General features: G+C 39.9%; 4 protein-coding genes across 4 annotated transcripts; 2 read left to right on the forward strand and 2 right to left on the reverse strand.

Annotated features, from left to right (window-relative positions):
• Positions 1 to 130: 130 nt before the first annotated feature.
• Positions 131 to 5,618, reverse strand: LOC135630822 (uncharacterized). Its single transcript, XM_065138046.1, has 9 exons — positions 5,258 to 5,618; positions 5,080 to 5,166; positions 4,712 to 4,816; positions 4,385 to 4,537; positions 3,348 to 3,446; positions 3,128 to 3,256; positions 2,331 to 2,510; positions 1,053 to 1,169; positions 131 to 963 (listed from the first exon to the last, which is right to left on the reverse strand). Exons 1-9 carry the CDS (start codon positions 5,543 to 5,545, stop codon positions 799 to 801), a joined length of 1,323 nt encoding a protein of 440 aa, XP_064994118.1. The 5' UTR covers positions 5,546 to 5,618; the 3' UTR covers positions 131 to 798.
• Positions 5,619 to 8,131: 2,513 nt separating this feature from the next.
• Positions 8,132 to 10,265, forward strand: LOC135630981 (tyrosine-protein phosphatase DSP3-like). Its single transcript, XM_065138327.1, has 5 exons — positions 8,132 to 8,542; positions 8,668 to 8,761; positions 9,639 to 9,696; positions 9,788 to 9,831; positions 9,924 to 10,265. Exons 1-5 carry the CDS (start codon positions 8,277 to 8,279, stop codon positions 10,158 to 10,160), a joined length of 699 nt encoding a protein of 232 aa, XP_064994399.1. The 5' UTR covers positions 8,132 to 8,276; the 3' UTR covers positions 10,161 to 10,265.
• Positions 10,266 to 19,211: 8,946 nt separating this feature from the next.
• LOC135630955 (squamosa promoter-binding-like protein 16) lies at positions 19,212 to 22,298 on the forward strand. Its single transcript, XM_065138284.1, has 4 exons — positions 19,212 to 19,557; positions 19,659 to 20,113; positions 21,252 to 21,382; positions 21,549 to 22,298. Exons 2-4 carry the CDS (start codon positions 19,719 to 19,721, stop codon positions 22,202 to 22,204), a joined length of 1,182 nt encoding a protein of 393 aa, XP_064994356.1. The 5' UTR covers positions 19,212 to 19,557; positions 19,659 to 19,718; the 3' UTR covers positions 22,205 to 22,298.
• A 679-nt stretch (positions 22,299 to 22,977) lies between these two features.
• Positions 22,978 to 27,541, reverse strand: LOC135631943 (gamma carbonic anhydrase-like 2, mitochondrial). Its single transcript, XM_065140110.1, has 2 exons — positions 26,995 to 27,541; positions 22,978 to 23,598 (listed from the first exon to the last, which is right to left on the reverse strand). Exons 1-2 carry the CDS (start codon positions 27,524 to 27,526, stop codon positions 23,222 to 23,224), a joined length of 909 nt encoding a protein of 302 aa, XP_064996182.1. The 5' UTR covers positions 27,527 to 27,541; the 3' UTR covers positions 22,978 to 23,221.
• Between the last annotated feature and the right edge of the window lies 1 nt (position 27,542).

A 27,542-nucleotide genomic window follows, 5' to 3' on the forward strand; every position in this document is an offset into this window, starting at 1 on the left:
GAATTCGAGATTCCAATTTCAAAGGATAGTTGGAGAGGATCCTCACCTAGCCTTTAGTGTTAGGTCGGGCAGAGCCGCCTTTGAGAAGGCAAGGAAATAGAAGACATCCACTCATCACATTATAAGCAGATATACCAAAGCCCATCTACTCAAAAGTGTGAGAACAACACAGTTTAAATCCATACAACACGTAATGCATCCTCAGGACAGATACAATAGGGGCATGTATCTTAAAACATTCCTAATCACAATAATAGATGCATGCATCAAGTCATAATCACCCACTATCTGTATCCAATACAATTTCGAATGCATGATTTTGAGTACCAAAGTGAAATGTAAGAGGATCAAACACCTAAAATGATCCCCTTGCATATAGGCCTCCCATTATCTACAAGTGAAATCGGTGAAAGTTTTCTATAAGTCAACTCATTTTTCTCACAACAGTTGAAACTCCACCACAGAACAACCCTGTTGGACTCTGAATAAACATCTCTGAACCACAGTTACTGTAATTTTCCAATACTCAAATGTGCCGAAGTTTCATCCGAGAACAGCACACTGATAAATCACAATAATTCGACCATGGACTTAAGGAAATTGCAACCATGTAGTCAGGTAGTTCTTGGTCGTGGAGTGAAAACCCATTGAAAAAGAATAGCCATCCTTATTAAGAAACCAGAAACCTGTGAAGCTCGAGTCACTGATCATCAGTGTGTCTGACGTTCTAAGATTTTATATAGCTAACGGCTAATGGACGTAAGTGTCAGAAAAAAAGCAAGTAGAAAGAATGGATGGTTAGTCAACTGTTGGTCCTCGCAACTTGTTAGCAACATGCAGGAGATGGTTGATGTTTGCAGTTGGATAATTTTGTAAAAGCTTGAGATTAGAAGTGAAATCACCAGCTAAGAGCCGCCTTCGAACAAATATTAACATAGCACAGCATATTCGGAGTAGGGTTTCCTGCAAAAGAATCCAGATGCATCGATGAATTGTTCAACAAACAAATGGACCAATTAAGTTGAGGTAGCAGAAATAGTGCCCCGAGTTACCTGAGGACCTTCTGGATCACTAAAAAGAGTATCCCAAATGCGAAGACAATCACTAAAGTTGAACTCTTGAGTCAGTAGTAGTGTGATCCATCTAAATGCGTAGAATTGAGGATTTACCTGGGTTTCCCACAAAAAACAGCTGGTGATCAAAAAGTTATGATAGAAAATCAAAATACGAGTCCGCTAGGAAAGAAACATTAAAGCATCAATGATGAAGTATCAAGTCTGTTCTAGGAAATTTAGAACAAATCCAGAAAATGAGGGAAAGACCCATCATCAATTTGCAACTTAATGCATTTTGCACTTTATACATTACATATATGTACAAGCCAAAATAATCAAACAGAAAAGTCTAATTACATGCAACACAAGCAGAAACATCGCAAACAATTGCTTCTGGGATTAATAGCTACAAGGTATGACAGTAGCCATGGCAGTCATTGTTATATGTGTAGCACAACCTCAAATGAAGCTAAAGAACTTTAATCTTATTCAGGTTCCATTTTCTAAATTGCATCATGTGAATGTATGTATGAATGACCACACATCACTACATTCAATGTGCATAATTTGTACAAAAGTGTCAATAAAGAGATGAAATATAAAATAAAAGCACCATGTGATGCAAGGATAAAAGAGTTTCTGCAGGAAATAAGCATTAATAACATAACATCCTTTATAGATCATCAATCTAGCAAACTTCATTGCCAATTTTAAGTGTAAATGAAGAGAACGGATCAGTAAGTAAAGACATGCTGTACCGGAAAACCCTACCAATCTACAACTACAATATGGTAAAGCACCAGTACACCATAAGTAAATCCTTGGGTGAAACCACAAAAAACTTTGTAATTTTAAACAACACATTTCTTGGCTCCCTCCTCTGTGGTATCTTGCAAATGGAAATTAAGTATATGGCTCCGCTATAACTTTTAGGATCTTAAAATATTAGGAAATCAATAAATTATCATGTAGGCTTCTATTCCAATAAGACAAATCGTAACTGTTTGAGGATGTATTTCATTGAAGATGTTCAGATTATCAAGAATAAAAACACAAAAACAATTAAAACATTTTTCTTCACTTATTTTTGAGTTATTTTTTGGTAATAACCTTTCGCAATTGTCAATTACCGAATTGAGAATAAAAAGCAGTTCGTTTAAATAACTACAGTTTTGCAGCATGGAAGTCAAAAGAAAATTCAGATAATCTTCTAAACAAAAAATATGTACTTAATAAAATCATAGAGAGCTTCAAAACTTGCAAATAAAATCTCACTTTTGTTGTGACTTCTAATTGACGCCAAAGCTCTTCATCATGCCTTTTCAAAAGTTGTGATAATTTTTCTATTGTTGAACGGATACCAACAAGGCTATTGTCAAGCTGCTTGCAAAAGTTGTCCCTGAACATGCTCAATAACTCGACAAAGCAGCAAAATGTATCCACTTCTGCATGAGACTGCATCCATAATAATCAGCAATTGGTTAAAAGAGATTTTTTCAGAAAATAGAAACAGGAAAAATTAAGACAGGAAAGCATATTTCTCTGCAACAACAAGCTTTGTTCCCAGTTATACGTCACACAAATATTTTTCCACCAATAATTCCTCAATGAGTTTGAAACAAAACTTCACAAACATTTAGTGCATAATTCAACAAAAAGTCATCCAAGAGTTAATTTTGTACTTAAAGGTGCAAGAGACAAGAATCAGTCTGTTTCTAATTCCATTGGATAAGTCCATGAGTCATTTGATTCATACCATCTTCTTTTCAGTATCTTTCTTTCATCAAAATGAAAGTAAATAACTAGCAATAAGTAAATTGAAGATAGGTAAGTTGCATCTGCTTCATGACACTGCTTTAGCATATTCCAGAAACTTCTTCAATAAATAGTCCAATATAATCCACAAGCAGTACAACAAACTAATTGAATTACCTTGCTATCACAACTATCAGACAAGGATTAAACATCAATATCATGGCATTACCTATCAAGAGTAAAAAAAGTGAAGACACAACGACAAAGAAGTGAAAACACTCATGTAACTTATTCATCATATATAACATTATCCTTACAGCGTTAGTTTCATCTGGGTCATTCCTGAATACATAGAACAGAGGTGCTAAAATTTCATTCATTCCCTGCACATATTTTATTCCAGGATTTAATTTTGCAAAGATAATAAGTATGCGCCTTAAAGCTTCCTGAAAAGACAAAAAAAAAAAGCTCAGAGTTGAAGCAGATGCATCAAACTAACAGCTAAAAACCTGAATGACACTGAAATTACACAATCACCTGATTAGATTTTGCAAGAGATGAGCCTCCACAAAAAAAATCCATATCTGGATGAGTACGTTTTACATCTCGATCTATCTGCTCCAGTATCTCTGCCTCCTGATTGGTGTAGATTGTTAATTTGTTTATATATGTCAACACCAAGCAATGAAGGACCTCTAGATTGCTCAAAAAATGCAAATGCAGATACACCTATATGATTATGAGGACCTGACTTACTAGAAAATACAAGTACAGATAAAACTCAAAAAGATCCAAGTACCCTAACTCTATCCAGATATGAATAATAGTATGTGGTTCGAAACAATATATCACCAAGAATAGTATGAAATACAGATTAATTCTACTAACCAGCAATAGCCCAGTTATTAAAAAGAAAATAACAGTGATAGATCCCTATAAATCCCGCATTGCATTATAATAAGGGCACACAGACTTCATGCCTTCACTTAGATCTTACTAATTTATTAAATTCCAAAGACATGGCGCAAATAGTGATATATTTCTTCTTTTTATATATGATTACCCACACTTTCTGAAAAGGCAGAAAGTTGCTCTGCTTAACATGCATTGCAATTTGTTGACCGTGCAATGTAGGGGTGAACACCTAGTCATGGTGGAAAAGCCTTTCTTCAAGCACTATTACAATTCGTTTGCAACTAGAAAAGCTGATTGTGCAATAAACTAGATAAAGGCAGTATTTGCATTCATGAACTTGTAGATCAAAGTTGAACAAGGTATACTGATTTCTGGCAGAGAAATAACATGCCAAACTTGTTCAAAATTTGCTATTTGGCCAATCAATAACAATCTAAGGCTCACTATTATTAGGATGACTGAATGGTTCTCTATCATCAGGCTTCCATTTTTCATTCAAAAATAAATGAAAGATAGAACAAGAGGCAAACTAACAAAATCAACATGAGAAGTATTAATAAGGAAAAAAATAAGAAATGAGAAGGTATTCTCAATAAGACTAAGTTTATAACTCAGCCATTTGTTCAACACAATTCCCACTTTGATTTAAAAAATAATACCTGGAAGTATTGGTTCCACACGCTACTCTTCATAAGACTCAGAGGATGTTCCCCATGAATAATCTTTGACCTCGAAAGCAAGCCAGTACTTAGACAACTTAAGTCTTCATTCTTGGAACCAGCTGAATCTTCCATTCTATGGGTGATCTCCGACTGACTAGCAACAGAATATTTCAGCAAGACCAGAACATATTGGAATAAGCGAAAAAAACAAAAAAATGCTATACGAATGGATGTCAACTGTAACCTTGTGGGTTCACAGGGTCCTAACAGATAAATAATAGAATCCAATATCAAAACCTGTACCAGAACCCTCGAAAAACTTACGGGGTTCCGTAGAAGCTCGTCCATTAAAGTGTAATATTGAGTCTGCTTCTTTTCCAATTCATGTGCCCACAACGTGCGATCTAGTGGCAAATACCCCAACAATAGCTGTTAACTACAAAGAAAAAAACCAATAAATTCCCATATAATGGAAAAGAAACAGTAGTCAGATGTTCTTTATTGGACAAATTACTATCAATTGTTGATAATTCCCCATGTTAAATGGAGAAATATTACCTGTGCTACGACAAACTAAACAGATTACAAGTTATAATAAAGAAGAGCATTTTGACACAAATCATGGTGACTAAGCTGAAAGAAAAGGCAATAATAGTGGGATAAAAAGAACTTGAAAAGGAATCATTCAAGACCTTCCATGCTGTTGGACGAACGCCATGCGGAATACCCTGGAATGCCAACCTCCGCAATTCCCCTAGGTTGATGATCCTACTAGATAACTGAGAACCAAAGACGCTAAGTTCAATTAAATCCTAGGGGAAAATAAGAGAGAAACAAGATCACAGCGCATCCATGTGACAGAACCCTAACCGTGATCTGGAAGTCGGCCAGGAGCTGGGACTCGCGGGATTCCTCCTCCAGCGAGGACCAAGACGGGCTCAGCTCACCGGAGTGGGCTCCGATCTCCGACCTCTGAGCCACGGCTAGCCGCGGCCGGGAAGGGGATGGCTCAGGCCGCGGCGGCGCCGGAGGAGGAGAAGAAGGTTCCGGAGATAGGGTTCTGGTCTCGTAGCGGGAGCTGCGGCGATCGTCGGAGAGATTGGAGGACCAAAGAGGGCTATTGAGCCACTCGGGCACGACCTTCTTCTTCCCCACCATCCCTTCCGCCGTTTCCCCGCGCCGGCCTCCGGTTGCCACTTGCGCCTCGTTCTCTCGTCGAAGACGTTTGCGGTGGCGAGTGGAGCCAACGGGCCCCGGGTTTTAGTTTATGAAGGTCCGTTATGGTGATATAACGGTAACCCCGAATCCGATATGTGAATAGTAAGTAACGGTTCTTTATGTGTGTATCAATCAAAACTTGTTATTTCATTTATGTTTCCGTTATTTATGTGCAACGTAACGGGATTTTATTGTATCAGTCAATGTTTCGGAGTCAGGTTAATGTTGCAGAGCCAAAATAACGGTTTGGATATAGTATAAACCCGTCATAGTCTCTATCTGCTACATTAGCTATAAGCCAAAAGGACTTGATTAGCTATGCCGGCATGCAAATCTCTTTAGACAATTTCATCGTTAATATTTGATTATTTGAGTTAATGACCTCTCTCATGCTATGCTATTGTTTCTGTGCTATCATAAACTTAGTTGTTTTTACCTATATGAAAGAATATATATATATATATATATATATATATGTATATTTATAAAAAAAATTATATTTTTGTAATTTTATAGAAAGATAATATAAAAGAACACACAAGTAAATTATCATATATGTTATATAACTTTATATCGTGATAGGGGAGACATTGCAATTTGGTTCGGTCCGAATGTACAAGATCGATCGTGGACCGAATCTCGAGGCTTGTTGCTTCATTGTGGTCGACCCGAGGTGGGACTTGATCGATCTGGTCTCTGGTGCACCCCCGCACGATAGATCGATGTCAGAAGGTGGAATCTAAACTCGACTTTTTCGATGCTTAAGTTAGTGAGTAGATTATAGAGTGTAAGATAGATCATTTTGCTCTCCGAGTTAGGGAATTAATATTTATACCTTTGGAGATGACTCAGTGGTATGTGAGTTATTGATGGATGTTGATGCTTTGTTCAGCATGATCATGCGAACGGTTGATACATACATTCCTAACAACGTGGGTCGACCATTTGGGCCTAAATTATGCAGCATCAACCCGTACAGTCTCGAGCACATAGTGAGTCATGCACTGTCCACCAGGTTGACTATTCTTCCTATGGATGTGTGTCCGATCGTTCCATATTAGTTCCTCGATGGTAACCAGTTGTCAATCCGTGATTGGTGTAGAAATATTTTTCAGTGATATATAATAAGAAATAACTAAAGATAAATTTGTAAAATTATCACCGATTTCCGAGTGATGTGGTGCCGAGCCAAGAAGAATTCTAAGTTATAAGATTATGTTGGGGGAGGGGGTGTTACCAACAAAACTCATGATGCTCAAGCTCGTGGTTATAATCGTGATGATGTGACATGTGGGTAACAATGCTAGCAAATATATTTGATGGGGTGAGGGTTGCTAACGGTGACATGTCAATCGAATAAAGATGTCAATAGCTAATCACACGTCGTAATCCTCATATCAATAACCAAAATAACTTGTTGAGCTTAAATCATTGGCCCAAACTATTGAATATTTTCAGTGTGAGATTAAATTGAAATATCATATGCTTGAGATATAATTTAAATTTTTAAAAATATCATGTTATATTTAGTTAACATATTAAATTAATAATCAATAACCCCCATCTTTTAATTTAGTTAATTAACTAATTAATATATTAAATTAGCATCTCTCTCTCTCTCTCTTTAAATTTAGATAGGGTTAGGTTTATAGGTTCTAAATCGAGTGAAACTAATATGTATCCCAAATAATTCTCATCCTTATCTACAACTCAGAAGTCAATCAAACCTCTCACTTTTTAAATCAATGCTAATGATAGAAAAAGGTAGAAAAACTGTTGCAGTTCTCTATATGTAGCATTGGGAAGTTATAAAAAGGAATTCAATGTTAATGCAAATAATAATGTAAAAGAAAATTTACAAAAATCCAACAAAATCTATTTATCAACACAATTAAATGGATATAATTTCGATGTGAAACTAAATTCGGTACTGATATCTTCGATCAGATTTGATATGATTTTAGATAGGAATAATGGATTTGAATTCGAATAGCACGTTTAGTTTTGGATCCGATTCAATTTTAAAACTAAGAAATCTTCAATAGAAGAATAATTTAGCTACTAAAGGGATGAAATGTGCTTAGAGATCCGAAACCCGCGCCCACAGATCCGATAGAGCCCGAGTTGGTCTCCGAGACGTCCGCGAATCGGACTCCAAACTGACTTGCGGTCGTCATCTCATCAAAGACCGTGGGCCCACTCGGATTATTGTGGGCCCCGACGCTAAAGGACCTCTCAGAAACGGGGTGCGCGGGACGAGTGTGCACACTTGTTGACCGTGACTCAGCCGTAACGACCACGAACCCTTCCGGGGTGCGCCCCGGCTGCTCCCACCCCCAAGTGTTGAGATTCCATTGGCTAGAGAGCTGGAGGCCCCATTACGAACGACCATTAGAAATACACCACGTAGCTTATTCACACGCACCTCCGGCACATCGTACCGCATTCCCTGGACCCCGGCGACTTAATTCGTTACGTAAAGTAGAATATCGGTTGTGGATTCGTTCCATCCGAAACGGCGTAGCCAAAATTAGAAAACGAATCCGCCACCGTTCTGCAAACCGACTTCTGGCTTCGAAACCCTCGCCTCGCGCTTTAAAGGAGGAGGAGGAGGAGGAGGCGAGGAGAGGAGATCGCTTCGATCCCATTGCGATCCCATCACCGGGATATTATGATCTTCCGATCGGAAGAGGGCGATTGTGGCGAATACGTACACATACCGTCGGTGGAGGACGACGAAGACGTCGACAACGACGAGTACGAGCGCAATCATGGTGCGGATGAAGTTGGAGATGGAAGATTGGGTGTCGTTCGAGATGAATCGTTCCTGCTCCCGCCCTACAACTTCAACATGGTGGATACGTGGATCTACCGCTCGGGGTTCCCCACCGCCGCCAATTTCCGTTTCTTGGAAGGGCTCAACCTTCGATCCATCGTGTGAGTTTCTCGTGGCTTTGAATTTCCCCGAATCTGAAGTTGTTTCCGTCGATGCGTACTCCCTTTTTGTTTTTGTATTGGGGGTGAAGGGATTGGTGCGAATGCTGTGGGGGATTTGGTTGCAGGTATTTGTGCCCGGAGCCGTACCCGGACGCTAATGCCGAGTTCGTTCGCTCCCATGGGATTCGTCTGTTCCAGTTCGGGATTGAAGGAAGCAAGGTAGAAAAATTGTCTTTATTATTCTCTCTAAATTCTAAATCTGCACTGTTGGTACATTCTGTTTAATTGTAAAGAAGTCCATTAAGTGTTCTCATTGAACCTTCTGTGGGAGTTCTGTTGTCTTTATTGTTATTCATTATACCTTGGCTCTGTTAATCAGTAAATCAAAGTAATAATTTTAATGGTGATCTTATTAGCAATTTCATTGACATCATCATGATCATCACTTTTCTGTACCTTATGTGATAATATATGACCTCTTTGATGATCACAAGCTAAATGTCACCGGTAGCTTTTTTTATTTAGAACCTGCATTAGTGTTATTTACGTTTCATGGTGAAAAATTCAGTCATTACACGCTTTTCTGCTGTGCTGACTACGTGTACCGATCTCTCTTATTAGTTAGATCAAACATGCTTATTTTGATTTTTGTCCTAAATCACATTTTGGCTTTCTTTTTATGAAACCTGAGGGGTAGCACATCATGTTAATTCCAAAGTTCATTGCCCATAATGCTATTATCTATCCCTTCCATCAAAAAGGTACCCAATCTCTTCTTACCATGAAAATTGCCTACTTTCTTGAATTGTGACAAAAGATGTTCTATGAGAGTTCACTGTAATATCTGTTTAAGGTATTCATATAGTCACAAGAAAGATTCAACCTGACAAGCAAACAGTAGAACTCATGTGACGATGTCGAGTCATGAGTTTCATATAGTTAGATCAATATCACCCTTGTTTGTGCATACGATTCTCTTTGAATTTTATTGCGTTGCAAAAAGCAGAACAACAACAAATTGGAAAAGCTAATATCCATAATTCCAACAATTCTACTTCTTTTTTGTTTTTCATGTAACCAAGGTTTGCACCTGCAGGAGTCTCTTGTGGCCTTGCCAAAAGATGCTATCATGAGGGCTCTCGCAGTCTTACTTGGTACACAAATATGCAAAATTTGAACTTTTAATTCTCTTTTTCAATCTATATGTTTATTGTCGAAATCATTTTAATTTCTTTGTCCTTGCAGATGTAAGGAATCATCCAATTCTGATTCACTGCAAAAGGGGGAAGGTAAAAGAATCACATTGACGCACATCAAATTCATTCAAGTGCCTTGAATTGCTAATGAACTTACATTCTTTCATCTGCAAATGGTATTCCAGCATCGGACAGGGTGTCTTGTGGGCTGTTTCAGAAAGTTACAGAACTGGTGCCTGTCTTCTGTGTTTGAGGAGTATCATCGCTTTGCTGCCACCAAAGCTCGACCATCAGATCTGAGTTTTATCAGTAAGTTCGAAGTCTCATGCACGCTGCGTATACTCAGTATCATCTACCGGTGCTATGGACGTGGTTCCCAAGTTGGGCGCTTGCTTTACGAGGATAATAATAGCTCGTCATGACGAACAATCTCTCTTATTTCTTTTCTATTTTCTTATGTGGTTTTGTCGTGGAAGTCGAACATTGCAGATCTGCTCATGTACATCGTTCTCTTATCGGAATATCAATAATCTCTTGACCCTATTTTTTAGGTGCCAGGGGAATTCTTCTCGTCTATTTGTTGTTCCTCTCGAAGCTATCATCTGTTACAACTTTATATGCTATCTTTTAAACTTCATAGGATGAGAAAGATGGATAACAGCTTGTATGCATTTACGATCGAGATTAGCTGTTGTGACATGCAATCCAAATGTTACACAAGATATGCTGTTTACATTAAGGTAACACCAATTAAGCTGGAGAATAAGAAACGGTAGGCTTAATGATCTATAACTGTCGGTGTCAGATTAGCCACCCGTTCTTCCACGCACGCGTTCGGTGATTGGCGCTTCCTCGCGGTTCTTCCGCCCCCACCGAGCTTGCCTCGGGTCCCACGTCTCCCCACGCAGACCTTAATAGAGGTGCAGCGTCCGACCCTTCCCGTGCGCATCGTCCATTGTGCCGTTCACCGCACCCGAGATCGGCCTTAACACGGATCTTGAAGCAAATGGAAGGCGATCAGTGAAGAAGGGTGGGTTACCTGTCGTTTCTCGCTCGCGTTCTCCACCTGCCCCGTTTCGTTCTCCCTCTCGTATTACACTTAGACATGGCCCTGCCGACCCTATACCCCCATCCAACCGTTCGTCCTATCACATTGAACGGACATCAGAAGCGTGCATCGTAACTTACAATCCTCCGCCAGTCAATTTAACTTCCCTGCGAAAGGAGAAGCTGCGACGGTTCGGTCACCTCAACCGTTTTGACTCCCCGGCCCGAGTCTACTCAGCTCGAGTTGGAACGGCGGGAAGCGTTTCCCGCCCCATATCCCCTTCATTAATTGGTCGCGCCTCTCTTTCTTGATTCCAGAGAAATCCAGCCACTGCCGCCGCTCCGATCCGCCGTCGAGGTCCGGCCGGTACGCGTCCCATTCACATTCTCGCCTTTGTCCCATTTTAGATTTGGAAACCCTATTCCACCTATCCATTCTCTGCTTTTGGTCCCTTTAGGGTTTGATGTGAACTGGTTGTATCTTGAACCGTTCTAATGCAGTCCTTAAGGGGTTTGGGATGGCTTTTCCCGTGGGAAAAAGACCGATGAGATGAAGAGCCTGTTAATGTTCTATATGACGAAAGGATTTGGCGATTGAGAGTAAGAGACATATGGTGTGTCATTGTATCTTTTCCATTCCATGGAGACATCAACCGTCAAGTTTGAACCAAGCAGAAACTGAATGAATATTGTAGATTATACATGCTAGGATTGGCTGTGGGATAAGCATATCGAGGGAGACGTTTGAGTTGCATCACTTGATCACAAATAGAATGATTGAAATGGTTTGCAAATTCCAAAAGATTTTAATATGAGAATGAATAGCTTATAAAGAGTTGCGCATTTGATTTACTGAATTTGCCTGAACCGCATCTGCATCTGATCTTACCAGGGCAATTGCGACTATCGGCTTCTTTTATATACCATTGCAATCTGCTAAAGCTTCTTTTCCAACATGAAATTCTATTATGTCAATTCGAGTTTATCTTTGGTCTCACATGTCAAAATGTCTTAAGCTTGAAGAATGAAATACTAGTTTAGACAGAAAATATAAAGAGTTGCTTAGCCGAGTTGATGCTTTGTCATTGTTTAGGAATTGCATACAGATGTTCTTTTGCTGATTTAGCTGCAACTTTATTTTCATAAGTGTTCCGGGAAAGGGCAAAAAAAAAAAGTCTATGTGTTTTCTTCAGGACTGGCATCTATAACTGTGGAAATTTAGTTGTTTCACCAAGAAGCTGGTTGTTACCTACAAAATGTAAAAAGTGAGCCTCTATCTTTACACCCCTGTTTGTGGTCCTTTTTGGGACATCACAAGAAAATAATTTAGGTGTCATGAACAATAATCTTCCATGGATTTTTGACCCATATCAATAGGTTCACAAAGTTAGGGCATAAGCAGACATTAAATGTGCTAGTTCATATAGCCGATAAGTTAGATCATGTTGACCTTTTAGAGGATGTCTTCTAGGGACTAGAAGGTTCTCATAATAATATATTTTGATATCTTTTTGCTATGCACTTTATTCTCTTTAGCTTCTGAAATGAAGAGAGCAAATCTTGTTAAAAATAAAGCAAACTGATTTTTCCACTTGAAATAATAGTGATAGTAAGCAAATAGAATCATGTTAGAGTAGAAAGAGGGTGAAAGATTAAATTGTCTAGTGATATGGATACACATCATGTGGTGCATATCCAAGCATAGAAATGTGGAAGATCTGAAATGACAAACAAAGATATACAAAAGAAACGAGAAGTGGAAAAAACATCATGTTCAGCTAAAAGCCAGCTGCATTTCAGTTGTTTGCACTATCAAGTATAACCCTGCTTCTGAAGGAGAGAATCCAGTGAAAGCATAGGAGTTGCATAAGAATTCTGTTTGCACTATTAGTCCTTCTAGTTTTTCCATCTCAGTTGTCATTCTATATTTAACAGTGAGGAAGTTTGGAGATCTGCTATTGGTAAAATCAAGATTGGTGAGCTTCATCAGATGACATGTTGGATAAAACAGAATCGAGCAAACGAAATTTACAATCTCAAGCTGAAGGTTCCACCCCTTGTTTCCTACTAGTTCTAACCTTTATCAAAATGATAATGTGAACAGTCTCAGATAGCTTGTAAATTGACCTTTGAGGCTGTTTTTGCTGCCTCACGTGGCAATGGGGTAAATCATCCCAATCTGCACTTTTATTCAAGCCAAATGGTTCTCCAAAAGGTAACATGAAACTAACTTTTCACTTACCACAATTGCTATTCCTGCATTTTTTTTATGGACTTAAAGTTGGATTTAGGAATCTTCAAGGCTCAATTTATTTTTGTGACCTAAGTGATGAATTTTCTGTATAAAATAGTTGACACGAGTTTCATGCCTTCAGAACGCGAGTTACATTGATTTCTTGCCATAGAGAATCAGACCACAAGCTAACATACCGAATTTTTGCACAACTAGGAATGATTTATGTGATAATTTTGAAGTTTTAATTATGAGACCAAATGGAGTACATTCACATCTCACGTACTTGTTGATCATGTATTAGAGCCCATGTTTTTTTGCTTGAAAACATTTCCTGTGTCTTAAAATAGGAAGCCATTGAACTGAAATTACTGAGACTGTTTTTTCGATGTGTCAAGCTTTTAATATTTGGTGATAGGATAACTTCAGGAAAGAAAACTGTGAAATGTTATACTGCAAGAGTTTGAACCCCACAAGATGCAGAGCAGGGTTATCGGTGCTTGAACAGGACTGTCTCCCTCGGTGAAGGCCCATCTCATTTCCCATCACATGGGTGGTGGGTACCCCTTCTACCAATGTCGCCATCTATTGATGGCAGAACAGTATGGAACTTGGTGTATCTATGCTGCAATGGCCCAGTCTTTCCCACTGTACTACAAACTAGGCCTGTAGGTTCATAAATTAGATAAGGTTTACTGCTGTATAGGCGAGCAACTTAATTGTTTTCAAGCTGATCTAAGTGGTGCAGATTGGCCTCAGTTCACTTTTACTTGGTCCACATACACTTTAGGGACAATATATTGGCCTTGTATAAATAATTGAGACTTGCATAATCATCACTGAACACTGCCATTTCATGTCTAATTCGTTGCTTTTGCCATCAACTATGATTGCTAGACTCGAGCTAAATATCCTTTATTAGCTCTATCATTATATTACTACTCTTAAATGGGGTAGTCCTGGCAAACCATTCTGGTGATTCATTTGCTGAGTTTTCATGTGTCCTGTGCCCAACAACAGTACCACAGTGACCAGTATGAAGGCAATGGTTGTACATGCAGCAACCATTTGTGGTCCAGTGTGGGTGAACTACTGCGTCGTATTAAAAGCATATTATCTGCTTCTATGTTCAGTTCTGCATTTATTGTTTGGTTCAAAGTCAATGTAGGTCTGCTTAGGGTTTTCAATGATTGGTGCAACCACAACATGAATTTATCATCACACTCGCATTGGTAAAGTAACTACTCTACATCTATTTCAAGCTTCTTCTATGCTCTACTGGAGTAAGTCCTTCGAGATGCTCTTCTCTAAAAAGAAAGAGAAAGCTGGCAGAAAATTGTTGGTTAAGGGTCAACAATATCATTGCAGTTGAGGTTGTGATTTTTCTTATCCAGATCATTGCAATCATGTCATTTCTCACTGGTGGCCACCTAAATGATTATGTTCCTGGTTTGCATGCAAAAGAAGGGATTTTTTTTTAAAAAGATTTTAAAATATTTAATACTTGGCCCCTTATCTTGGTTTGCAGATTTAATACATTGGTTGGCTGAATTAAAAGGTAAACAGATGACACAAGTTGATGAATTAGCACCGGAATTCCAAGGTCATATAGCAGGATTAGATGTAGTAGAGTTAAATCAACTAGACACTTCATTTTCAATCATTCAGGCTGGCCACATGTGAAACCAATCACTTTCCTACTGTTCTGGAGCATCATATGATGTATTGCAAGAGCACTACTATTTGGTATTGTTGTTATCAACCTCTACTAATCCAAAGGCTTGTAGATCAGACTTGAGGGCACCACCTTATGTTTAGATCCTTTTCCTTTTCTTCTTTTCTGGTTCTTTTGATCGGCATGGAGATAGATGATGGTAGTTGTTAATAAGCTTTAATTTGTTCCTTCTTTCAGAGAACAAACTTTTGGTGTTAAGATTATTCTTTTGTAACTTGATTGATCGGAGTTTAAGGCACGAAAATAATCCCTTCTATTAGAAATTAAATTTGAGTATGTATCTCTTTTATATGTTTAGGAAGTAATGGGGCTGTAGCCAAGTTGCTGGCTGCAACTATTGAAGGATAACCTTTTTGTCCTTGTAGAGCTTATCGCTAGGGTTTTATCCCTCCATGCTTTCTCCTTATCATCCAGTGATAGTAGTTAGATGGTCGCATCAAGCTTCCCACGCTTCCTTTGCTATGTTCTGTAATTGATTATGAAGGAGACATCACTTCAGCCTAGAAGTTTTTGTCATTCAGTGTGAGTGAAGGATGATGAGCATGACTTGCTTCCTACATCATCTCCCATTATGTGCCCAAAGGACAGCCCTAGTCTTTTGTCTTTTCACAGAACTAGTCTCCTGTGCTACGTTTCATGAAACTGGAGTCTCTGTTTCATTTCAATAGCAAACATATAATTGGAATCCCAAAAGAACAAGAATTAGAAGATGAAGCATGAAAATGCAAAGAGAATAGATGCTGACGTTTTTGGAAGAATATAAAATGAAAAAAAGTAGAAGCCAGAAGTAAGTAGTAACTAAATTAGGTCTGGTTTTAGTGTTAGGGTTTTCTTTGTGTCCATATTGTACTGAGATTCCAGAGGTAATACATGTGTCAAACCATATAAATTTTTTTTGTTTCTTTCTTGGTGTTGCTGCAAGGCTTTTATCTTGTCACACAAACCAAACATAAATGGTCAAATTCTGAAGTAGTTTCTTTTGATGAAACACCTTAACATCTTGATCTCCAATGGCTCTCTCTCTCTCTCTCTTTTCCTTGGCTATATACCTCTTGGGAAAAGAGAGTGAGAAAACTTCTTGCCTTTTGCTCTTGGCTGTTTTGTTGCGATGTGCAACTTCAGGAAGCACATCACATGTCGTATGAATCCTGAAGGACCCTTGGATTTGTACATGCATACGAGGCTGCTCCTGTTTGCCAACTTGTTGTCCCCTTTCATCAATTACAAAGAGTGCAGCAAACCCCTTCCTGTCTTAAAAGTTCCCCATGTCATGCCTTAAATCCCTTCTATCTCTACCATCCTTTTGATTGTCTCACAGCCAGTAGTACACCATCAGCCTTGTCTCTCACAGGTTAAAAGTCCTCAGATTTGGTTTTGATAGATGAAGATTTTGATGCCCCCATGATTGAAATTGAGTGCTTATTGGCCCCACGCATGTCTTCCTCTTTAAACATTGTTGCATGCCCACTATAAGTACTGGTCATTTTTTCTATATCTTATCAGTTGATCAGGGTCTTCATCACAGATTTTTCTTCTCTTCAGTTTGGAGAACAATAAGTGAAAATGGTCAATACTGAAGCATCTGAGCATGACTAGGAAAAGTGTGAAATGATATGTGGTGTTTATGTACACTGTAAGAACATGCAGTCAGATGATTAAAAAGTACAAATGAATTTATCTTGTTGCGCATCAGTTTTTAAATGGATTATATCTTGTTGCGCGTAAGTTTATATCTGATGCTATGTTGTGTAGTTTTTATATGGATCATGATAGCTTTACTTCAAAAAGAGAGAAGAAAAAGAAAATGATAGTAGCAGTAGAGGCAAGTAAATTCCTAGATTATCTTTCTTTCCTAAATTTCTTCTCTGAAATTTGCAGGACCCTCATTATGCTAGTCCCTACGGTTCCTTTTTTGATTTATCTGCCTAAGAAAGCTAATTCAAAAACTAGTGCTGAAGGATTCAACACTTGCTAGCATCATCCAAATTGCTGCCTAAATTATTGAAGACGACAAAATTCACAAGGACCTCGTTGATGTCAGTGGGCTCCCATGCTGCAGTTGTTGCAAGTGAAATATGGATGAGATGTAAAAGGGACAGTGGGCTTCTCAGTTGTTTCTTCTGACGGACACCTGCTGTCTTTTTTTACCAACCAAAAGAGAGAGTGTGTGGGAGCAAAAGCTGAGCGCAGAAGGCCACATGAAATGTTGCTGAAAGGGAGAAACTGTAACAGCCCATTCCTCATCATTCTCACACATAGGATTAGCTTGTAAAGGCCAGGGATCTTGGCAAGAACTTAAGCCACCACTTTGTTTTATTCCATGCCTTTGGGGAGAAGGAAGGTGGAGTAAATCTGGAATCCTTATTCCCAATACCAGAGGGCATCAACTCTCTCAGCTTCGATGGAGGACAAAGGCCTTTGTGGCCATGCATCACTTTTGTTTCCGAAAGCCAGTGCCCACCACAGATGGTGACATTTGCTTTTGCTAAAGAGGATGAGGTATGGAGGAGAGTGCAGCTGTGTTACTCCAACAATACTTTGCTGGCTAAAGCAGATCCTGCAACGAGGGAAACACACCAAGAACTTTCTTACAGTTTCTTTATACCAAATAGTGCAACATGCTCCCCTATTGGAAAGCCTTTATGGGCACTGAAACTGGTGCAGGAGTGGGGAAAGAGAAATCAGAAGCTTGTTCACCACTCTTTTGAGAATTCCTGTAGGTGCGCAGCCTCCTCTCTTTTCTGAGTTTGTAGACTTTTTTTTTTTTTCTTTCTTTCTTTTTAATGTCAAAAGCAATTGGAAAAGCCTATGGAATAGGATGTCTGCTTGTTCTTTATACCTGGAAAATCATTAACATGGTTGATTGCTTTTGAGTGCATTAGGATCATGAGCTTAGTGAGCAGAAGCTACAACAAATGGAAACTTTTGAACTCCTCCTTCGTTGCTGGTACGACCCACTTCCGGTGAGGCCAATCAGTGCACTCTTACTCTGTGAATTCCTATGATTCCATGTGATTGCAGAATTGGAGTGAGAAACCAACAAAAAACCAGAATGTGGAATCAAGCAATTTTGATACTGATAATTATTATGTACACCCACCCTTGAGATTTATGATACATCAACTTGCATCAAGTCAAAAGAGTCTGATTGTTCTATTGTGGCATTCCAATCATCCCTTTCTTAATCGATAAATCTTTCATGTCTTTCCATTATCTTGGATAGGTTATATGGATCTTTTTCTGAGATAATATATCTAAGAACAATCAACTTTCTTACATTCTTTTTGTAGTCTCGAAGAGATCTCAAGGCCCCATAATAAGATCTTTAGATAAGAGAATGACAAATGCAATAAAACAATAAAAAATATTTTGTCCCAAGAAAACAAACACTTACACGTTGAAATGATAGGTTTCGTGTTTTACTGAGTCCAAAAAATTTATATATATATAAAAAAAGGAAAATTCCTCCGAATAAATAAATAATAATCAGCATACTTGATGGTCCTCCGCTGCCAACGTTTCCAGAAGACCACGTTAACATAAAAGCACTTGTTGGGAACACCTGCACTGGGAAGAAGACCGAGCGCGGGGGGACACGTGGCAGAAAGTCGACGGATGCCGACAACATTCTGCCGCGATCGCCTTGATGTGATCCGATGGTAGACAGAGGTCGTGGAAAGTGAAACTTACACGGTCGGGGCGTTGCCACGTTTTGGGTCCACCAAATTACAAGGAACAATAATAATACTAGTAGTAATAATAATAATAGTAGTAATTAACGAGACTTTTGCCGCGGGTGTTGGTAGGCTCCGAGTGTGGATGACATCGATGACTTGATTAGGAGTAGGACCTAATAATGACACCCCAACTCAGCTTTCATGACAATTAAACTGTTCTTATTTGCTGTCATAAATCAATGGAGGAGGGATTTGATTGTGATGATTGAATATAATCTTCATTAACCAAACGAATTAGTAATTTTATTCAAAATTTGTAGAATTAAAATGAGTTATTAAATATATTGAAGTTATTAAATTTATATGATAAATATTCAGATTCTTCGATAATAAATTGGAAGGAGTGATCGAGTCACTTGTGACGTGTAATTACGGAGGGAGACATGCTGAGCAGATGAAACGCAAGAGCAAGCTAAAGAACAGAGAAACCACAGCAAGATAAGAGAGAGATGTTAGCCAAGTCGAAACCGTGGATGCATGTGATCCCAACACTGGTTGAGTGTGAGATACCTACCGCCACCTTCACCTCCACTTGTCCGGGATTCAGAAGCTGGACAGACCACCACTCTGTCGCTTTCCATGCCACGCTCCCTCCATCCCTCGCTCACCGTCATTGAGCCCAGAGGGAACTGTAGAAAGAGGAATCTCTACCCCCGCCTGCCTCTCCTGCATCATCTAAGCGAGGTTTGATGCATTATCCAATTCACTGTTCCACCACTTGCAATGATGCTAGCCTACCCTCTCTGGCTCTATATCTACACTTGTCCTTACCTCCATGTCAACTTACGTCTCTCTCTCTCTCGCTCATCCTATTCAAAGCTCAATGATTGAGACCATGCAAGGCAGTTGATGGCTGGGAAGACCACATAGGCCCTCTGTTCCTGGCGTTGCAGTCCTGTGCAAGACCTGCCTCGTCTTCGGCTCTCGAGATTTCTGCTTGGTTTTACCTCTCGGTTCATCACCTACCACCTTGTCCACTTGTTTTGTTAACCTCTTTTGAGATCCTACTGTTGCTCGATTCCATGGAACTCACACGGCTGTGATCTCTCTTTTCTGAGTTCGTGGAGGTGGTAGTCTCTGTGTCTTCTTCTTCCTTTGCCTGCGCTTGCTCTTCCTGTTCTCTGGGAATCGAACACTTTGCGTCGCCTTGCTCTTCTCGTCTTACCAGGAAAAGCTACTTCGTGGATCGAGCTGGAAGCGAAGAGACGAGAGAAGCACGCCTGCTTCGATGGAATGGGATTACAAGATGCCTCCGTGGGATTTGGCAGAGCTGGAGCAGAGTGCGGAGCCCAGCATGGGCGCAGTGGTCGGGCCAAGCTGCAACCTCCGAAGCCAAGCTGAGGGAGCGGACTGCTCCGTCGATCTGAAGCTCGGGGGCTCACCGGAGAAATGGAAGAGCCAATCCAAGACGACGACGGCGGTGTCGTCCTCCAGCCCATCGAAGAGGGCTCGAGCACCGGGCGCCGGGAGCCAGAACGCGGCGTGCTCGGTCGACGGCTGCAACTCTGATCTCAGCAACTGCAGGGAGTATCACAGGCGCCACAAAGTCTGCGAAATCCACTCCAAGACTCCGATCGTCATGGTGGGCGGCGTGGAGCAGCGCTTCTGTCAGCAGTGCAGCAGGTAATGCATATAGAACAGGGCAACCTGCAAGCCGAATGGTAAAGCTCTCATTACATGCTTTGTTTCCTCATGGCCGACCCATCTTCTCGGATTCTGTGTGATGATGGTAAAAGCACCAGCTTCTCTTCTTCTAGGCTGCAAATGTTTGATTTGAGCAGTCTCCATAAGATGCCATGATTTCAGACGATCATGGAGAAGAGTTTCATCTTTTGTTCGTCTTCCTCTGCTACTTGTTGTTCTCACCTTATTTTCTAATGTATTCTGGCAAATCAAGTCTGCATCTTTCATTTGGTGTTGCTCTATTCTGGCACCTTATTTTTGCTCTATTTCATTTGGCAAATCAATTCTTCTTTCTTCCTTGTCATTTTACTTTGTTCCATTTGCTTGCAAGGATTCTTCTTGTTTCCCTGTTGTATCATCTTTCTGATTCCAGGAGTATGCTTTGCTCCTGGTTTCTCTCTCTCTCTCTCTCTCTCTCTCTATATTTAGTTCATCTTCTAGTAAATTTGTATTGATTTCAGCTCAATAATCAACCATAGCATATTGGTCAAAATTTCCAGAGTCCAACTATCCAACTTGAACATCTCAAGCTGTTCCAATTAAACATAACTTCTGCTATTTCTCTGTTGTGGAAAATTGATTTCAGACATCTATACCTTCTTCAGCATAATCTTGTCTGCAGATTATATTTTTTCTGCCAAAGAAATCATTCAGAAGTATATATCTCTCTTTGAGCATCTTTTGCCTGATGATGCATACTGCACTACAAAAACTCAGAAAGGATAAGTCCTCACCTTCTTTCCAATTCTTTGCTTTTGGCAAGCAGAATCAACTTAATACTTTCAACTTCTTCTTCCTTGAGTTTGTGATGCTATCACTTGCAAAATTGCTCTCTCTGGATTCTTTGGAGCAAAATAGGATCATAAAAGGGGGAAAACAGCATTCAAATTTCAATCATAACTCCACTGTCTTCTTCGTACTGTCATATAATATCAGAATAGAAACCGCAGTTATGTGGACTCACCTCCTCAAAAATTCGACACTTCATCCACAAAAACATTCCAATTCTTGTTCATCTGTTTGATTCCTTTTCCTCATCGTCGGCACCACACGATTGATGGTTTGATGATGCTAACAGGTTTCACTTGCTGATAGAGTTCGATGAGGTAAAACGAAGCTGCAGGAAACGTCTCGATGGCCACAACAGGCGCAGAAGGAAACCTCAACCAGAATCAACTACTTCTGCTAACCTGTTTCCGATTCAACAAGGTATGAACTTTCTTAGATTTCTCCATTTTCGCGAACGAAAGGCCTGCTTTTTTGGTGAAATTTCTGTCATCTGAATCGATTTACTGGCTGGCTGTTTGGAAATCGGAGCACACAACATGCACTGATGCCCTAATTAGGGTTCTAAAGGCTTCAACTCGGCATGCAGGGACCAGGTTCTCAACCTGTGCATATATATCCCAAGCTCCTCCAACAGAGCCCAACTGGTCTGCCATTGTTAAAGCTGAGAAAGATGCACTGTACACCCATCACACCCCGCTGCATCTCATCGACAGCCAACACCACTTTCCTGGATCCTTTTCTTGCAGCTATAAAGAAAGGAAGCAGTTCCCTTTCTTACAAGATGGCAAAGCGGCATTCAGCAGAACAGCCGTAGAAGCATCAATATGTCAGCCACTCCTCAACACCGTTCCTTCGGTAGAAAGTAGTAGCAGCAGCAGCAGCAGCAAGCTTTTCTCTGATGGATTAACCCAAGCTATCAACTCCGAGTGTGCTCTCTCTCTTCTGTCATCACCAACTCAAACTTCGAGCATTAGTGTTGACCACATGTTGCCTACTAATAGGATTCCAGTGGGTCAGCCACTTGTTCCGAGTCTTCAGTACAGCAGTCTCAATCCCTACTCTGGTTCTCCAGCTTCCGGCAGTGTCTTGCCAACGGAGTTCTCTTGTTCAGGGGCTGAGGATGAGCAAGCGGGTGGAGTTCTGGTTTCCGATACTGATCTCCATTGCCAGGGAATGTTTCAGATAGGTGGCGAGGGTGCCAACGATGGAGCCTCCCCATCTCTACACTTTTCTTGGCAGTAGTAGTAGTAGTCCTGTAAATGGTATTAGTTCCTCGAGGGTTTGTACCGACTAAAACTCTTGTTTTGCTTTGTCCAAACATTGATGTTCTTGCTCACTTCTGACTTTGTTGCTGAGGAGCTTTCTCAACATCTTTCCTGATGAAAGCAAATGGCAGTGATGTTTCTTGTTTTCAGTGTTTGCTTTGAAGGCCACCTCAAGCTTTTCTTCATTGGAGAAGGCACACAACCCTACTTTTTTCCTCCTTTATTGTCTCATTTATGAAAGAACTCGAAATTAGTGGTATTTAAATTTCATATATCCAGAATTTTCCATATATATATATATATGTATTATTTGATTGATTTTTTATGAATAGCATGCTCTTTCTATAGTTCTTCCCTCTGCTTTTAAGTTTACCAAATGAACCTATATTCATATTTATCACATATGTATCTATCTATATCCCAAGTCATCATATCTGATGAATAACCAGTGTTCCAAGCATACCCAAACCCTTTTCCCCCTCATCATGCTCTGCTATGAGTGTCCAGATACTGGTAAAATTCATCTTCCAGTGATTCCTCAGGCATCCAATTTTGAATAGCTTGAAAGATGATAGCTGATCCCTCAATTCTGAAGTTAATAAGCAAATGCAGGTGCTAAGAATTATCAAAACTAGCTCTGAAACAATCTGAAACAATCAAATGCCACAAGGTCAGCAGTTGAGAGGACCAACATCAGCTCTCTACATTATGGTCAATCTTAAAAAAGGAAGGTGCTCAGGAAACAGTATGTAGTACATGCCCAAGATACTTCCTTCAATTATTGCAAGAACCAAAGAGAGTTGAAGGTTTAGCTACTGAAACAAACAATAGAAAAGGAAGGCCAATTCAGCCATCAGAGAAAACTAACATTCATTGTTATGCATTCACCAGTGGACTCGAAAGCAAACTATCTGAAGTCTTTGATGACAAAAAATACACATCTAGTTTTTGCCACTGCTTATTGTACCTTCAGCTCCAACTAGACACTCTTCTTTCAAATAGAAATGTTGAGGGCCCTTTTCATCTTCTCCACCTCTAAATAAACTGTGGAATACGGAAGGAACTCGGAGAAATGGTTCTGCATCAGATCATTAATGGCCACAGCTAGTTTTGGAATATCTAGGATTTCTTCGTGGGTCAGCTTTCGAACAAAACGAGCTGGGTTGCCAGCCCAAATCTCGCCAGTTGGGATCCGACGACCAGGGGGAAGCACAGACCCGGCTTCGAGTATTGAATTGGTCTCTACCAGTGAACCCTCCATGAGAATGGAGTGCTGACCAATTATACATTCTGGCTCAATTGTGCATGACCGAAGGAGACTGTAAGCACCAATAGTGACATATCTGTCGATGGATGTTTCAGCAGGAAGTCCTGACACAGAAACATGCCGGAGATGGGATTTCCATAAAAATGTCAACCAATTCAACAATAAAGCAAAACCAGGAAGAAGGCAACATAACAATGAACTGAAATCTGTATTCAATTTCCTCATTTCAAGATAAACTAACAGTGATTTAGATTCCGCCAAGAAATTTGCGGCATGTTTGCAATGTCCTTAACATTGTTGATTGAGGTATATCCACCAAATATACACTAAAATGGTATATACACCTCTTGTATCTCAATCTGACCAAACACCCAGTATGCGATGTGGGCTAAATTGATTTATATTTTCTATTCAATAAATTTAATTAGTTTTGGGAGTTGGGGTGCCATATGACAACATGATATATATTTCTAATTTACTTTCCTAAATTGGTCAGGGAAACGAAAAAGGAAGTCAAACAAAACACTGGAAGAGGTCAAAAATTAGGCTTGAATGAGTATTCTAGAGCTTGATTGAAGATTTCATCCACACAAGTAGAAAATTGCTTGAAGAATCTAAAAATAAGAAAGTCTATGCCAACCAAATATTTTGTCAAAAAGGAAGATTATCTCATGAAAAAAGTTGAAACAAATCATCCCTAAAGAAAGTAAGATAATTGATCAGGCTTGAACTCGTGTCAAATTTTCTTACTGCAATAATAGCAACAAATAGCAATGTCCACAGTTAATTTGAGCCTAGCTCCTGTATGGAGCTCATCCTATTGGAGCCTTTAAACAACAAAGCACAATTTGTTAACAAGACAAATGACCATAGACAGGGACCTATCATGCAAACCATTGAAGTATTACTACAATCAACTAAAACAAGCCTTTGTTCCAGTATCTGGGATCAGATACATGAATCCTTTGCCACTTGTCTCTCTCCTATAGCAAATGTTATCATTTTTTTTTCTGATTAAATCCCCATTATTCTTCTCTCTTACCCTACTGACAAGCTTGAATCAACCTGCCTACCCTTATATTCCAGAATGCAGATCTTGTACAAATATCACAGAACCACCTTATGCAATTTCGTTTATCTTATCCTTAACTCTTCTCTGTCATGCTAAATGCTAATTACCTGAGAGAAAGGCATTGGCTTTCTTTCATGCGTAGCCTCTGTCACAAAACAACAACATATAGTCCTACCTTTGACCTTCGATCGTGGATGTGTAGATACCATTGCCTTAGTCTCTTCATAGCACTAAGGTCAATACTTTAGTTCATTACTAGTGGCCAAACTTCCATGTATAGATCTTTTCTCAGGCAACATAGTCCCCTGTATCTCACTTATCAGTCATAGATGGCCCTTGCAACTGCTGCTCGGGTTATCAAGCCATGTTTTAATACTTCAAACTGAACTGTTGCAACCTCAAATACATAATCTCCTTCTCTTACAGCACTAATTTTCTCAATTTTCTTCATTGGAAACAACCAACAGGATGTGAAAATGCAACATAAAATTTGCTTTCATGTGATTTTTGGAACACAAGACGGCTACAAACCTAAAGCTTTTCTTCACCAAAATCCAGCTTTCATTTAAGCAAGAAATTATTAGACTTCACAAACTATTATCATCATGCGATCCATTATTTGTAAGTAGACACAAAACTATCAATGATATGCATCCACAGGACAATTACAACAAGAATTTATTCCCACCAACACAAACCAGTGAGGCATAAAAGGCTTCAATTAGAAGAATTCCACCTTGATTATGGTTCTCAAACATGCTCAAAAGACCTTTGTTAAGATTATGATTTGCAATATCGTACCATACCACTTGGTGCAGTACATTGGTACACCTTAGTGTATCATGTGTCAGTATGCTTGGTACAACTCGGTACATACCATACTGATAGCTAATCGGTACACCAGTACGGTATGATGTTCAGAACCTTGGTTAAGATTACGACAAGGGGTTAACTAAAGACCTAAAAGTGCCAGAAGTCAGTATATTTGGGGGAGAGAAAACATATGTAGTTACATATAAATATGTGATCTCTTTGTAAAAAAGGGTGGCCTATACATGAGGCACCTGGCTCCATCAATATAAGATAAAAAAAGGGTCAATGAGTGCAGTCATAGCTCTGCGAGCAGAAAGTCTGTCTTGATCACCAAAGGTTGCAAAAAGATGACCTTAACATAGCACCAAACATGCTTACATGATTAACAAAACAATATGAAGGAAAAGGATGGTGAAGCGCACAAGGCTCCCTCAAACACAGGGTATAGGAAGGGTTAATATATATACAACTTTACCATTGTAGGTGAAAATGAACTCTATCATGTATGTTGTAAAATAGCAATTGAGGCGTGACACCAAGGCTTGCCCTTAACAATATGTAAAGTGATCAGATAATTCTGGCGAGTTTCCAGAAGGTAGAATTTGGAAACTTTTGATTCTATAATGTCATATAGATTAATCAACCATTAATAGATGCTACCAAAATAGCAATCTAGGAGAACCCTCAGTTAAGAAAATGAAAGTAATATCTGAAATCTATAACCAGAAACCTTCATGTTATTTAAAGAGATGTATAAAGTGTAGTTCCTCAATTAGGAACACATCTTTTAGTCCAGTAAACATATTGTTGATAATTGTTCAGGGTGCAAAAGGAAATTTCAAAATAGATCGCCCGGTTCTATTGGATATTCATATCCTATGTTAATTATACTTCATAAATCTAGCAGACAAAGCAATTTTTTTTGCAGCCATCAGATTTCGGTTGCTAATGTGATCAAATACTCTTTGACTTGGTTTGAGATCCAAAAAATTATTCGTTTTGAACAAGTTTAACCCAAACTATATTTGCCTGCCAAATCAAACACCTCTAAGATAAAAATAGATACCCTTATCTCCACCAGCTTTTCAGAGAAAAGCAACCTAGCCATCCAACAAACTGAGTTCAATCATCATATGAACTAAGTCGTCATCCATTTCCCGTTTCACTTAGTTGTTCCAACAAAACTTGGTGATCCTCATTTGCTTTATGGTGACCCTCAAATGTGTGTATGCCATGGCATCTCTTTTTCACCTATTATCATCGCATGATAAATCTCCCACATATAAGTCTAAGATAATCCACACCTAAACTTCTGACTATTCCAAGATCCAGCATAGAACAAAATAGTTAAAAAAATTTATCTCGCCAACATATGGAACCAAATTTCTATAAATCGATGTTATAGATATCCACAGTCGTGATGCATTCTAATAATAGCCCACAAAAAATATCATCTGTTATTGGCAGAATTGCTTCCTAATTGGTAAAGAAATGAAACAATTATAGAGCATACGTCATCAACTCGGATCAAGTTCCACTCAGTCGAAAGGATCAAACCTAAAAGTAATCAATCAGATAGGGCAGACGGCAAATTTAGATCGAGGAATTAGGGGACCTGTGGGAGACTTCCAGGCAGCGTGGAGAACGCAGCGCTCCTGGACGTTGGAACAGAACCCGACGGTGATCTTGTTCAGGTCGCCGCGGAGAACGGCACCGTTCCAGACGGAGGCGCCGTCGTAGACGGTGACCTGCCCGGCAAGGACGACGTTGGGGGCCACGTACGCATCGACGGCTATCGTGGGGACCCACTGCCCCAGGGGAATGATCCGCCGCTGCCCCCTGTAGTCCCACTTCACGCGATCCGACGCCGTCTGCGGCGGAGGCGCCACCGCCGCCGCCGCCGCCGCGGTGGCGTCGGCGGAGAGAAGGCGGTGGAGCGGGATAAGGCGGGGTCGAACGGCTAGGGTTCTTCGCGAGAGACGAGCGAGAGCCGCCGCCATTTCCAGGTCGTTCCACCGCAAGAGAGGACAGAGAGGAGCGGAGAGGGGGGAGGCAAAGGCGGAGCAAGGAATTGTGCTCGTGTGAGGTGTAGAAGTGAGGGGCTCCACACGTGCGTCATTTGAGCCGGACCGGTTTGATCGGCCCATCTTTATAATGGAAATG

This window comes from Musa acuminata, chromosome BXJ3-2 (assembly GCF_036884655.1).
Source record: "Musa acuminata AAA Group cultivar baxijiao chromosome BXJ3-2, Cavendish_Baxijiao_AAA, whole genome shotgun sequence".
Lineage (NCBI taxonomy): Eukaryota > Viridiplantae > Streptophyta > Magnoliopsida > Zingiberales > Musaceae > Musa > Musa acuminata.

What these genes read in the sequence shown, in the direction of transcription:
- LOC135631943 (XM_065140110.1), bottom strand. Translation starts at nt 27,526, where the DNA reads ATGGGCCGATCAAACCGGTCCGGCTCAAATGACGCACGTGTGGAGCCC. An exon ending in TGCCTGGAAGTCTCCCACAG is followed by an intron (nt 23,599 to 26,994) that starts GTCCCCTAATTC and finishes TTTCTGTGTCAG; the next exon opens with GACTTCCTGCTGAAACATCC.
- LOC135630981 (XM_065138327.1), top strand. Translation starts at nt 8,277, where the DNA reads ATGATCTTCCGATCGGAAGAGGGCGATTGTGGCGAATACGTACACATA. An exon ending in CTCAACCTTCGATCCATCGT is followed by an intron (nt 8,543 to 8,667) that starts GTGAGTTTCTCG and finishes ATTTGGTTGCAG; the next exon opens with GTATTTGTGCCCGGAGCCGT. An exon ending in TCGGGATTGAAGGAAGCAAG is followed by an intron (nt 8,762 to 9,638) that starts GTAGAAAAATTG and finishes TTGCACCTGCAG; the next exon opens with GAGTCTCTTGTGGCCTTGCC.
- LOC135630822 (XM_065138046.1), bottom strand. Translation starts at nt 5,545, where the DNA reads ATGGTGGGGAAGAAGAAGGTCGTGCCCGAGTGGCTCAATAGCCCTCTT. An exon ending in CTCTTGCAAAATCTAATCAG is followed by an intron (nt 3,257 to 3,347) that starts GTGATTGTGTAA and finishes TTGTCTTTTCAG; the next exon opens with GAAGCTTTAAGGCGCATACT. An exon ending in GTGATCCAGAAGGTCCTCAG is followed by an intron (nt 964 to 1,052) that starts GTAACTCGGGGC and finishes ATTCTTTTGCAG; the next exon opens with GAAACCCTACTCCGAATATG.
- LOC135630955 (XM_065138284.1), top strand. Translation starts at nt 19,719, where the DNA reads ATGGAATGGGATTACAAGATGCCTCCGTGGGATTTGGCAGAGCTGGAG. An exon ending in TTCTGTCAGCAGTGCAGCAG is followed by an intron (nt 20,114 to 21,251) that starts GTAATGCATATA and finishes TGATGCTAACAG; the next exon opens with GTTTCACTTGCTGATAGAGT. An exon ending in CCTGTTTCCGATTCAACAAG is followed by an intron (nt 21,383 to 21,548) that starts GTATGAACTTTC and finishes CTCGGCATGCAG; the next exon opens with GGACCAGGTTCTCAACCTGT.